The 14651-nt window shown below is 39.5% G+C and overlaps 1 protein-coding gene across 1 annotated transcript in view; it reads right to left on the reverse strand.

Annotated features, from left to right (window-relative positions):
* The window catches only part of ADAM9 (ADAM metallopeptidase domain 9), a 113066-nt gene that overhangs the window by 41676 nt on the left and 56739 nt on the right, over positions 1-14651 (reverse strand). The window contains exons 13-14 of the mRNA XM_050801305.1: positions 12504-12596; positions 11300-11495 (exon numbers count right to left, since the gene is read on the reverse strand). Of these exons, the coding sequence (XP_050657262.1) occupies positions 11300-11495; positions 12504-12596 (289 nt within the window). The remainder of the gene's footprint in view (positions 1-11299; positions 11496-12503; positions 12597-14651) is intronic.

Below are 14651 nucleotides of genomic sequence, written 5' to 3' on the forward strand. Positions count from 1 at the left end.
TCACAATTAAAAGAACTAGAGAAGCAAGAGCAAACACATTCAAAAGCTAGCAGAAGGCAAGAAATAACTAAGATCAGAGCAGAACTGAAGGAGATAAAGACACAAAAAAACCTTCAAAAAATCCATGAATCCAGGAGCTGGTTTCTTGAAAAGATTAACAAAATTGACAGACCGCTAGCAAGACTAATAAAGAAGAAAAGAGAGAAGAATCAAATAGACGCAATAAAAAATGATAAAGGGGATATCACCACCGACCCCACAGAAATACAAACTACCATCAGAGAATACTATAAACAACTCTACGCAAATAAACTAGAAAACCTACAAGAAATGGATAAATTCCTGGACACATACACTCTCCCAAGACTAAACTAGGAAGAAGTTGAATCCCTGAATAGACCAATAGCAGGCTCTGAAATTGAGGCAGTAATTAATAGCCTACCAAACAAAAAAAGTCCAGCACCAGACAGATTCATAGCTGAATTCTACCAGAGGTACAAGGAGGAGCTGGTACCATTCCTTCTGAAAGTATCTCAATCAATAGAAAAAGAGGGAATCCTCCCTAACTCATTTTATGAGGCCAACATCATCCTGATACCAAAGCCTGGCAGAAACACAACAAAAAAAGAGAATTGTAGACCAAAATCCCCGATGAACATCGATGCAAAAATCCTCAGTAAAATACTGACAAACTGAATCCAGCAGCATATCAAAAAGCTTATCCACCATGATCAAGTGGGCTTCATTCCTGGGATGCAAGGCTGGTTCAACATATGCAAATCAATAAACATAATCCAGCATATAAACAGAACCAAAGACAAAAACCACATGATTATCTCAATACATGCAGAAAAGGCCTTTGACAAAATTCAACAACCCTTCATGCTAAAAACTCTCAATAAATTCGGTATTGATGGAACATATCTCAAAATAATAAGAGTTATTTATGACAAACCCACAGCCAATATCATAGTGAATGGGCAAAAACTAGAAGCATTCCCCTTAAAAACTGGCACAAGACAAGGATGTCCTCTCTCACCACTCCTATTCAACATAGTGTTGGAAATTCTGGCTAGGGCAATCAGGCAAGAGACAGAAATAAAGGGTATTCAATTAGGAAAAGAAGAAGTCAAATTGTCCCTATTTGCAGATGACATATTGTCTATTTAGAAAACCCCATAATCTCAGCCCAAAATCTCCTCAAGCTGATGAGCAACTTCAGCAAAGTCTCAGGATACAAAATTAATGTGCAAAAATCACAAGCATTCTTACACACCAGTATCAGACAAACAGAGAGCCAAATCATGAATGAACTCCCATTCACAATAGCTTCAAAGAGAATAAAATACCTAGGAATCCAACTTACAAGGGATGTGAAGGACCACTTCAAGGAGAACTACAAACCACTGCTCAGTGAAATAAAAGAGGACACAAACATATGGAAGAGCATTCCATGGTCATGGATAGGAAGAATCAATATCATGAAAATGGCCATACTGCCCAATGTAATTTATAGATTCAATGCCATCCCCATTAAGCTATCAATGACTTTCTTCACAGAATTGGAAAAAGCTACTTTAAAGTTCATATGGAACCAAAAAAGAGCCCGCATTGCCAAGACAATCCTAAGTCAAAAGAACAAAGCTGGAGGCATCACGCTACCTGACTTCAAACTATACTACAAGGCTACAGTAACCAAAACAGCATGGTACTGTTACCAAAACAGATATATAGACGAATGGAACAGAACAGAGCCCTCAGAAATAATACCACACATCTACAACCATCCGATCTTTGACAAACCTGACAAAAACAAGAAATGGGGAAAGGATTCCCTATTTAATAAATGGTGCTGGGAAAACTGGTTAGCCGTAAGTAGAAAGCTGAAACTGGATCCCTTCCTTACTCCTCATACAAAAATTAATTCAAGATGGATTAGAAACTTAAATGTTAGATCTAAAACCATAAAAACCCTAGAAGAAAACCTAAGAAATACCATTCAGGACACAGGCATAGGCAAGGACTTCATGTCTAAAACATCAAAAGCAACGGCAACAAAAGCCAAAATTGACAAATGGGATCTAATTAAACTAAAGAGCTTCTGCACAGCAAAAGAAACTACCATCAGAGTGAACAGGCAACCTACAGAACGGGAGAAAAGTTTTGCAATCTACTCATCTGACAAAGCGCTAATATCCAGAATCTACAAAGAACTCAAACAAATTTACAAGAAAAAAAAAAACCCATCAAAAAGTCGGCAAAGGATATAAACAGACACCTCTCAAAAGAAGACATTTATGCAGCCAACAGACATGAAAAAATGCTCATCATCACTAGCCATCAGAGAAATGCAAATCAAAACCACAATGAGACGCCATCTCACACCAGTTAGAATGGCAATCATTAAAAAGTCAGGAAACAACAGGTGTTGGAGAGGATGTGGAGAAATAGGAACACTTTTACACTGTTGGTGGGACTGTAAACTAGTTCAACCATCGTGGAAGACAGTGTGGCAATTCTTCAAGGATCTAGAACCAAAAATACCATTTGACCCAGCAATCCCATTACTGAGCATATACCCAAAGGATTACAAATCATTCTACTGTAAAGACACATGTACACATAAGTTTATTGCAGCACTGTTCACAATAGCAAAGACTTGGAAACAACCCAAATGTCCATCAATGATAGACTGGATAAAGAAAATGTGGCACATATACACCATGGAATATTATGCAGCCATAAAAAAGGATGAGTTCATGTCCTTTGTAGGGACATGGATGCAGCTGGAAACCATCATTCTCAGCAAACTATTGCAAGAACAGAAAACCAAATACCACATGTTCTCACTCATAGGTGGAAACTGAACAATGAGATCACTTGGACACAGGAAGGGGAACATCACACACCTGGGCCTGTTGTGGGGTGGGGGGAGGGGGGAGGGATAGCATTAAGAGATATACCTAATGTAAATGACAAGTTAATGGGTGCAGCACACCAACATGGCACATGTATACCTGTGTAACAAACCTGCATGTTGTAAACATGTACCCTAGAACATAAAGTATAATTTAAAAAAAAAAAAAAGCACCATATAAGTGACCTGAAATTTTCTCTGTGTGCCCTAAAGGACAGCCATATCACCAGTAGTTGCAGAGCTGAGACTGTTGAAAATCAAACCTAGAATCTTATCCTGTGACTGGCTGAAAGCAAATTGAACTCCTAGCCTTGTAGGGTATCTACTGTTAAATTGAGGGTACTGACCGGCAAGGAACTGGTTCTTGAAAGTTGGAATGAGGACATGTGGGGAGACTTTGATAAAGCTGGGTACACTGAGCCTCTAAACTGTTTGTCTGTGTTTGTTTGTTTGTTTTGAGATAGAGTCTTGCTCTGTTGCCCAGGCTGGAGTGCAGTGGCACGATCTCAGCTAATTGCAACCTCCACCTCCCAGGTTCAAGCGATTCTCCTGCCTCAGCCTCCCAAGTAGCTGGGACTACAGGAGTGCACCACTACGCCTGGCTAATTTTTGTGTTTTTAATGGAGACAGGGTTTCGCCATGTTGGCTAGGCTGGTCTCGAACTCCTGACCTCAAGTGATCTGTCTGCCTCATCTCCCAAAGTGCTGGGATTACAGGCACCTGGCTGAGCCTCTAAATTCTGATGAGTCGTCTTTGCCAGTGGAAACAGTGTCTCCACCATCTGAGGGGACTAACCCTACATTGCCTGCGGAAACTGTAATAGCCTCCCCGGAGGCAGGTGCCATGCACGACAATGCCGATTTCCCTCAGGATCCACCTCTAAAATATCTCATTGCTTCTAAACCTATAACTAGACTCAAGTCATAGAAAATGCCCCTAAAGGTGAAATACTAAACACGACCCCTGAGGAGGTTCACCACACTCCAAGACTACTTGAATTTTCTAATTTACAGAAAAAAATCCAGGGAACATGTGTGGGAAGGGATATTAAGGGTGTGAGATAATGGTGGGAGGAATATAAAGTTGGATTGGGATGAATTTATTGATGAGGACTCACAAGTCTGAGACTCTGCACTGAATGTTGCCATTCAGGGAGTTAGAAAGGTCTCTAACAGTTTGTTCGGCTAACTGGCTGAAATGTGACTCAAAAGGCAGCTCACAGTGAGCAAGTCAGGAATGCAGGGCCTGTCTCAGTTTAATGCAGAGAAAGGGATCCAAAGTCTGAGGGAGACTAAAATGTTGGAGTCAATTTGTCACTTCAGATGTATTTACCCACCCTGGAGGAATTCGGAAAACACACCTTTTACCAAGACTGTAGGAAATATATTTGTAAGGGAGGCCTAGCATCCTTGAAAAGCTCTGTGATCACTCTTATCTAAAGGGCAGACCTTGTAGTAGGAGCAATGGCCACTGAGTTGGGAAACTTAAATGCAATGAAAGTATCAGATCCTAGATGATAGGAAAGTGTCAACATTCAACCACCAAAGGCAAGGTGGGCATAGTTACCATAATGGAGAGCAGAGTCAAAGCAGCAATCACAATAACCTGACCCATGTAAAAACTTACAGCATTGGCTAGTTGATCACACTGTTTCTGTCTAGAGTAGAAGCAAGATAGGCAGCTTCCCATAGTCTTACTTGATCCGTACCAAATAAGAAAACTCTAGGCCAAGTAAACGAGTCTAATTTGAATCATAAAAACAGAAGGTCACAGCCTCTTAACCAATTCCTTGACTTGAGCCGGTTTACAGAAACAGAAACTCTCAAATAAAGGCAGAGTAGATCTCCTTAAGGAAGAACCCTCCCATATGCTGCCAAAAATTTATACTATTAATCATTATACCAGACATTTCCAAGGGACCTATGGCCTTCTACCAGGGCAATGGTTATGCACTGAATGTATGTGTACCCCTTCAATGTTTGTGTACCCCACAATTCATCTGTTGAAGCCCTAACCCCAATGGTATTTGGAGATGGGCCCTTTGGGAGGTAATCAGAGTTAGGTGGGATCATGAGGATGAGACCCTTATGATGGGACTGGCAATCTTATAAGAAGAAGGGAGAGATCCCTCACCAAGAACCAAATTGACTGGCACTCTGATCTCAGACTCCCAGACTCCAGAACTCTGAGAAGTAAGTGTCTGCCATTTAAGCCACACAGTCTACAGTACATCTTGTTAGAGCAGCCAGCTATGGTTTAAATGTTTGTCCCCTCTAAAATTCATGTTGAAATTTAATTGCCATTGTGACAGTATTAAGAGGTGGGACCTTTAAGAGGTGATTAGGCCATGATGGCTCTGCCCTCTGGGATAAGATTAATATTGTTATCAAAGGGTGCGTTTGGCCCCACTTTGTCTCTTGCCCATCCACCTTCTGTCATGTGATGGCTCAGCAAAACAACCCTCATCAGGTGGCAGCACCTTTATCTCGACTTCCCAGTCTCCAGAAGTCAATAAATTTCTGTTCACTACTAATTACCTGGTCTGTAGCATTTTGTTATAATAGCACAAAATAGACTGAGACAGAATTGATCAGACTAAGACACTGTGCACTGAGAAAACAATTAGACCTTTCAGGAACACAGAAACCTATACTGAAATAATTCAGCAAACCCAAAATGTCACTGTGGCCAAAAAGTCAGAGTAGGGGCTTATGAAGGTCAGGTGATTAATGAAGTTTTACCTCAGGTCCATCTCACAGCAGGCCTAGTGGGTCCCTGAACCCACCTTGTGGGTTTTTTCCCACAGTTCCAGAATGCATAATTGAAACAGACCACACTCAACAGCTGGCAGAATCGCCACACTGGTTCCCTGACCTGTGGAGTGATGGCCATTATGGTAACAAAGGCCAGGTGGAACCCACTAGAAAGTGCCTCTACCTAGGAAAATAGTAAGCCAAAAGCAATACCACATCTCTGAAGGGACTGCAGAGATTTGTGTCAACATCAAGGACTTGAAAGATGCAGGGGTGGGGACTCTCATCACATCTCCATTCAACTTGCCTATTTGGCCTGTGCAGAAGACAGACAGATCTTGGAGAATGACAGTGGATTATTATAAGCTTAGCTAAGTGGTGACTCCAATTGAAGCTGCTGTACCAAATGTATTTCATTGCTTGAGCAAATTAACACACCCCCTAATACATGGTATGCAGCTATGATCTGAAAAATACCTTTACCTATACCCATCCACACAGAAGCAGCTGCTTTCAGCTGGCAAGGCCAGCAATACACCTTCACTGTCCTACTTAGGAAGAATATCAACTCTAGAGCCCCATGTCATAATTTAGTTTGGGGGATCTTGATTACCTTTTCCTTCCACAAAATATCACACTAGTCATTGAAGACATTATGCTCATTAGACCTAGTGAGCAAGAAGCAGCAACTATTCTTGATACTAGCAAGATATCTGCACAACAGAAAGTAGAAAATAAATCTGACAAAAATTCAGGTGCCTTCTACCAGTGAAATTTCTAGATGTCCGGTGGTGTGGGGCATGTCAAGATATCCTTTCTAAGGGGAAGGAGAAGTTGCATCTGGCCACTCCCACAACCAACAGAATGGCACAATGTTGAGTGGTCCATCTGGATTTCTGAAGGCAAAATATTCCTCATTTGGTTGTGTAATTCTGGCCCATTTACCCAGCGACCCAAAAAGCCGCTAGTTTTGAGCAAGGCCCAGAACAAAGGGAAACTCTGCAATAGATCCAGGCTGTCAGGCAAGACGCTCTGCTGCTTAGCCCACTTGATCAAGTGGTGTTTGAAGCAGCAGTTACAGACAGAAATCAAACAGTGCTTGAACCAGCAGTTACAGACAGAAATGCTGTTTAGCGCCTCTGACAGTTCCCTATAGGTCAGGTGCAGTGCAGGCATTTAGGATTTTGGAGCAAAGCCTTGTGATCCTCTGTGAATAACTACTCTCCTTTTGAGAAAAAACTGTTGGCCTGCTACTGGGCCTTAAAGGAGAAACTGAACATGTAACCATGGGCCACTCACCAAGTTACCATTCAACCTGAGTTGCCCATCATAAACTGGATGTCATCTGACTCACCAAGCTATAAAGCTGAGCATGTGCAGCAGCACCCCATCATGAAATGGAAGTGCTACATATGTAATTGGGCCCAACCAAGGCCTGGAAGGCACAAGTTACATAAAGAAGTACCCCAGAAGCCCCTGCTCCCCACTCCTGCTACACTACATTTTCTCTCCTAGTCAGCAAGTATGACCTCATGGGGAATTTCCTACCCAGCAGGTAACAATGGAAAAGAAGACAGAGACCTGGTTTGCAGATGGTTCTACATGATATGAAGAACCAAAAGTGGATGACTGTAGCACTGCAGCCCCTTTCTGGGACATCCCTGAAGTGCAGCTGGTCGTTCACTTTCCTTGGAAGAAGAAATAGCCAGATGTGATTACCAGTTTATGGGCTACGGCCAATGACTGGGTTGTATGGCAAAGATATTTGTGTCCCATGTGAATGTTCACCAAAGGGTGACCTCAGTAGAGGAGAATTTTAATAATCAAGTAGATAGGATGACTCATTCTTTCCCCAGCCAACTGTTCTCATCCATGTGCTCAGGAAACAAGTACTCACAGTGGCAGAGCTGGAGGCAATGCATGGGCTCAGCATCATGGACTTCCTCTCAATAACTGACCTGGCTATTGCTGCTGCTAAGTGCCCAAATTCATCAGTAGCAAAGTCCAATCCTGAGTCCCCAGTATGACACCATTCCCTAGGTTAGTCAGTCAGCTGCCTGGTGGCAGGCTGATTTTTCCCCTTCCATCATGAAAGAGGCAGTGCTTTGTTCTTACTGGGATAGACACGCACTCTTGATATAGATTTGCCATCCCTGTAGCAACACTCCTGTGAACTACCAAACTACCTTCTGTGGATGTACAAAATTCCTCCCCCACCATCATAATATTCTACACAGCACTACTTCAAACCAAAGAATTCACTTGATAGCAAAAAAGTGAGGTAATGGGACCATGCACATGGAATTCACTCGTCTTACCATGTTCCTTCCCCACCATCCTGAAGCAGCTGGCTGACAGCATGGTGGAAATGCCTTTTGGAGACTCAGTTACAGTGCTACTAAGCAGCAATACCTTACAGTGCTGGGGCAAGGTTCTCCGAAAGGCTGTATATGCTCTCAATCAGCAGCCAACATCTAATGCTGTTTTTTCCATAACCAGGATTCATGTGTCCAGGTATCAAGGGGTGGAAATGGGAGGAACACCACACAACATTATCCATAGTGACCCACTAGCAAAATTTTGTTTCCTGTTCCCATGACTTTATGCTCTACTGGACTAGAGGCCTTAGTTCCAAAGGGAGGACTGCTGCCACCAGGAGCCACAATAATGATTCCACTGAACTAGAAATTAAGCCAGCAGCCCAGTCACAATGGCTCCTCATACCTCTGAGTCAACAGGCAAAGAAGGCAGTTTCTGTGCCAGGTAGAATTACTGATCCGAACTACCAAAGGAAAATTGGCCTACTACTCCACAATGGAGGCAAGGAAGAGTATGTCTAGAATGCCAGAGATCCCTTAGGGCATCTCTTAGTGTTACCATCCTCCATGATCGAGTTTAAGTTCAATGGAAAACTATAACAACCCAATCTAGGCAGGATTACAAATGGCCCAGACCCTTCAAGAATGACAGTTTGGGTCACCCTAACAGATAAAGAACCACAAACAGCTAATGTGCTTGCTGAAGGCAAAGGGAATACAGAACGGGTGGAAGTTAGTTATAAATACCAGCTACAACCACGTGACCAGTTACAGAAACAAAGACTGTTTCATTAAGGATAGCTGCATGTGTGTATGTGTGTGTGCATACACACACACATGTATTGAGCAAATGTTTTCATTCCTTATACCTTTATCATGCAACATAAGATATATTGACTTGATATTATAGTATTTAAGTATTATTCATTTTATATCCCAGTATTTAAGTTATGGGATATCAAGAAGAAGAATAAACATCACTCAAAGACTTTACCTCCTTTTCTGGGAAAAAGGTTAGTGAGGTTTTATTTGTATGCAGGACAGTGGTATTATATCATGCTAGGTGGAATTATGCCCTTAACAAGGTCCACATTTGGAGATTTGGTATGGTTTAACAAGGTGTCTAGTTGACAAGGAGTGGATTTTTGATTAGGGTTAATTTTACCCTTTTTAGTAAGGTTAATTTGATCCACAGAATTCCTAGATATTTAATCAAACGTAATTACGGATGTCTCTGTAAGGGTGATTTTGGATGAGATTAACACTGAAATCAGTAGACTGCGTAAAGCAGATTGCCCTCCCTATTGGAGTTAGGCCTCATCCAATCAATCTTAAACTTGAACAAAAAGGCCAGTCCTCTCTGAAGTAAGAGAAAAGTCTTCCTGAAGGTCTTTGGAGTGAGACATCAGCTGTTTTCCTGCCTCTGGAATTGAACTGAAACACTAGCTCTTCCACGGTCATGAGCCTGCCAGACTTCTAATTGGAACTATACCATCAGCTCTACAGGGTCTCCAGATTGCTGACTCTCCCTGCAGATCTGACACTTAGCAGCCTCCACAATCACACAGCCAATTCATATATGGGCTCGTGCTATTATGCAGGATTTATTACATGAATCTAATATATCAGAGTCCTCCAGGAGAATATATTCGATTTTCATGTAATAAATACATAAGATTACATTTTAATATAGTATATATGTAAATTATGTATTATATATTAATATTAGATTCATGTAACAAGTCCTCCAGATTATATATACAGTAGTATCTACAGTAATGTGTCACTTAACAACAGGGATATGATCTGAGAAGCGAGTTGTTGGGTGATTTTGTCATTGTGCAAACATCACAGAGTGCACTTAAACAAACCTAGGTGGTATAGCCTACTACACATCTGGGCTATGTGGTACAGCCTACTGCTCCTAGCCTACAAATGTGTACACCATGACACTGGACTAAATACTGTAGGCAACGGTAACACAATGGCATATAAACATATCTAAACATAGAAAAGATATCTAAACATATCTAAACATAGAAACATTACAGTAAAAATACAGCCTTATAATTTTATTAGACCACTGTTGTATATGCAGTCTCTCACTGACCAAAATGTTGTTATGTGGTACACAACTGTATACATAAACACACAACACAATGGTTCCATTTATCTGGAGAACACTAACTATACAGAGGGAAACCAGTCAAGACTGAAGAGGAACAGAGGACTTCTGTTCAGACTTATTTGAACAAATTGAAATAAATAGAATACTCGATGCCACTAATCAACTGAAGGCACAATCAGGCCAATGGTTAACAATATACAAGTTAATTAATGGAAAGTACATAGGAAATTAACCAAACCAAAAGACAGAGAGAAAAACAGATACAGAATTAGTAACTCTAGAGAAATCAGGAAAGTAATTATAACTTACTATATAGTTTAGTTGTGAAGAGCATTAATGTGGCCATTATACAATACACAGTCAACACTGCCCTAACTAAAATTACAATTAATCCATATTGGGAGGATGAAGAATGGAAAATGAGCATAGGTATGACGGGAGTTGTTAAGGGTTGAAAGAAGAGAAGGAAAGAAAACTAACTTATCTTCTATAGTGAAAAATTAATAACTAATGCCTAGAACAAAAAAATAAAAACGTAGCATTGCCAAGAGATTATCTAAAAACTTAGCACAAGTTAACAAAAATCTTAGCCAGAAAAGGTAAAACTGACTCAAGTGATAGGAATACTGGGTGGGAACAGTCCTTATTTGTTCATACTATGCATTATACAATAATTTGGCTCTTTATGTGTATGCCCTCGATAAAAATAAGAACTTTAAAAAGTAAAAATACATAAATTGTTTTTAAATCCCAAATATCTATCAGTAAGAGAATAACTAAATCATGATCCATTTATCTAATGGAATACTTTAATATACTACGATATAAATATATCAATATAGATGAATTTCAAGAAAATTCTGAGTGAACAATGCAAACAGCAGACCCATGTGCACAATTCAACATTTTTAAAACTAGAGGATACTACAAATGTATCTGTGCGTGTGTGTAAACGATACACAAAAAACATAAAAAGATATAGACAGAAAAATTAGAAAACATCAACTGAATCTGTGCATATTAAATTCATGATCATGACAGCCTCCAAAGAAGGAAGAAAGGAAATATGATGAGAAACAAGAGAGCCTCAACTTTATCAATAATGTTTCATTACCTTTTTTAAAATACCTAAATCAAAAATAAATAATATCAAAGCAATCAATTATAAATGATGATATCTTACTTGAGCCAAAGATGACTTGACACTGAGCATCATAATACTGGCACATGCCGTTGTAGCAATAGGCTTTGTTATTCTGGCAAGGATATCCATTCTGAATAAAAACATCTGGCTGACAGAACTGAGAAGAACCATTGCAATACTCTGGAACATCACACTCACTGGTTTTTCCTCGGCATAAAGTACCTCCTGGAAGGAACTAGTGAAATAAAATGCAATTAAACATAAGTATCAGGATAATGTCCACAAATTAATCAAATGTGAAACCACAGAATTTATATCTACAAAGCATTCTAACAATAACAAAAGATTAAATAACCCAATAGAAAAATGAACAATGGCTAACAATAGGTAATTCATGTAAGTCCTAACTATGGAAAGTAAAGAAACATGACCTCATTTGTAACCAAAAGAAATGCAAACTAAATAAAAATACAAGAACCCTTTACACCTACTGAACTAACCAGGAGTATAGTGCTCACTAGTAACCAATATTGGCATAAGGAAACAAGTATTTGATAACACTGTTGGCAGAAGTACAGACTGGCACATTTGTGAAAGATATATAAAATGTATATCAAAACTTAGTATGAATATTCTGCACCAGTGATTTCTCTTATAAGCAGTAATTGGAAGCAATCAAAATGTCCATCATTAGTTAACTGAAGAAATTATGGTACAACTGTATAAGTAATATTACTTAAATAACCATGTATTATAGAACTACATGAATGGGAAAAAAAAAGTTCATGGTGTCATATTGAAAAAAGCAGATAATAAAAATATATGTATCTGTGCTTACCCACTTAAGAACAGACAGACACACATACAATCACATTTGTATAGAAAAAACGTGATTATATTAACAAATTATCAACAATGGCTACCTGAAGAGTATAAAATGATAGAGGCTCTTTCATGCTCTACTTTCTATGGTTTTGTGTTATTTAATTATTGCTAACAAGCATATATGTTACTCTAAAAATCAGAAAAAAAAATGTTTCTACTTAGAAAACAATCTCAACAGACCATTTAATGTAAACGAATGTGCTTTAAAATTACACACAAGTGGCATAAAATTTTTCCCATGACCATAAAATAAAAATAGTGCTCACTCAGAAATCTCAAAAAATAAATTTTGATATACACAGATTTTCCTTTTCTTTTTTTTTTTTTTTTTTGTTCCCAAGAAGGAGGAATTCCTTACCCGACAGTCTTTACAACAGTCACCATATGCACACTCAGCAAATGATTTAAGCTTACAGGTACTTCCTTCACAGCAAGGGTCCAATTCACATTCCTGTGAACATAAAATGACTGTCAATAAAGAAATTAGTTATTGACATTAATATTCATTAATAAAATTCTTACCTTACACCTAAAATCTACTTCATTCTAACATGATTGTAGCAGTTACCCTCCAGAAACAGTCGCTTACTGTTTCTGGATTTAACAGTGTCTCTTCAGATGCAAGTATTTAGGTCTCAACATATTTCAAAGGAAAGAAATCATATAGTATGTGCCTTACTTAGTCTGTTTAGAATGCCATAACAAAATACCACAGGTTTAAACTACAGAAATTTATTTTCTCATAGTTCTTGAGGCTAGAAATCTAAGATCAAGGTTCCTACTAGTTCCGTTTCTGGTGAGGACTCTCTTCCTGGCTTGCAGAGGGCTGCCTTCTCTCTGTGTGCTAACATAGCCCTTCCTCAGTGCATGTGGGCAGAGAGAAGGCAAGATGTTTGGTGTCTCTTCTTACAAGGACACTGATCCTAGTGGATCAGAGCCCCACCCTTATGACCTCATTTAACTTTAATTACTTCCTTAAAGGCCCCATCTCCAAATGTAGCCATGCTGGTGGTTGGGTTCCAACACATGAGTTTTAGGGAAGCACAAACATTCCGTTCATAACAGTACGTCTGATGATCACAGAGAGGTTAGCATCCATAAAGACATTTATCTTCATGCTCAGGGTCTAACTTCTCTGTTGGGTGGCTCTTCACCCTAGTTGAACACTCTTTTTACCTTGCTTGGCTTCTCTCACCATACTCTGGGCCACCATGGCTCCTTCTTACCCCCAAACTCCCACCACAGGCCGGGCACGGTGGCTCAAGCCTGTAATCCCAGCACTTTGGGAGGCCGAGACGGGCAGATCACAAGGTCAGGAGATCGAGACCATCCTGGCTAACATGGTGAAACCCCATCTCTACTAAAAAATACAAAAAAAACTAGCCGGGCGTGGTGGCGGGCACCTGTAGTCCCAGCTACTCGGGAGGCTGAGGCAGGAGAATGGCATAAACCCAGGAGGCGGAGCTTGCAGTGAGCTGAGATCCGGCCACTGCACTCCAGCCTGGGCGACAGAGCGAGACTCCGTCTCAAAAAAAAAAAAAAAACTCCCACCCACAGAGACATCCTCTCTGTTAAAATAGCAATGTCAATGTTCTGTTCTGTATTCTGTGGTACAGCTTTATAAGGTGTTATCACTAAGGAAAACTGGGTGAAAAGTACATGACTCTATATTATTTTGCAACTTCCTGTCAGACTATAATTATTTCATAATAAACATTTAAAAATAAATGAACTTTAATGCACATCTTGAAATATACCCAAAAAAAAAGTCAAAATGCATCATGGAACTAAATGTGAAACCTAAAACTATAAAACTTCTAGGAGAAAACCTTTGCAACTGTGGAGTAGGCAAGAAGTCCTTAGATAGGACACCAAAAGAACAACCGATAAAATTACAAGTTTATAAAATAAACTTCATCAACATGTAAAAGTTCTGCTCTTCAAAACATACTGCTAAGCTAATTAAAGGCAAGCTACAACTTGGAAAAAATATTGACAATCTGATAGAGAACTTGTATACAGAATATACAAAGTATTCTCAAAACTCAATAATAAGTAATCAAAATTTTTTAAAGAGGGGAAAGAGGTGAACGGTCATATCACCACAAGATAACCTGATGGCAAATAAGCACATGAAAACACACTCAACGCATCATTAGTCACTAAAGAAATGCAAATAAAACCTCAATGAGGCACCACCTCACACTCAATAGAATGGCTAAAATTAAAAAGACTCACCACATGAAGTATTGGTGAGGATAGGAAACAATGAGAACTCTCATACACTAAGGATGGAAATGAGAAATGGTACAATTACTTTAGAAAACAGTTTGAGAGTTTCTCGAAAAGTTAAATACCTTTACCATCTAACCAAGTCATCCCACTCTGGGGCATTTACCCAATTAAAAACGTATAAAGATTTGTAGGTGAATGCTGGCCAGTTCAAAAACACTGCAGGACAGTTGGCTTCATGAAAGAATAGGGAATCAGGAAACAGACAATGTAT

The sequence above is a fragment of the Macaca thibetana genome, chromosome 8 (assembly GCF_024542745.1).
Source record: "Macaca thibetana thibetana isolate TM-01 chromosome 8, ASM2454274v1, whole genome shotgun sequence".
NCBI classification, from domain to species: domain Eukaryota; kingdom Metazoa; phylum Chordata; class Mammalia; order Primates; family Cercopithecidae; genus Macaca; species Macaca thibetana.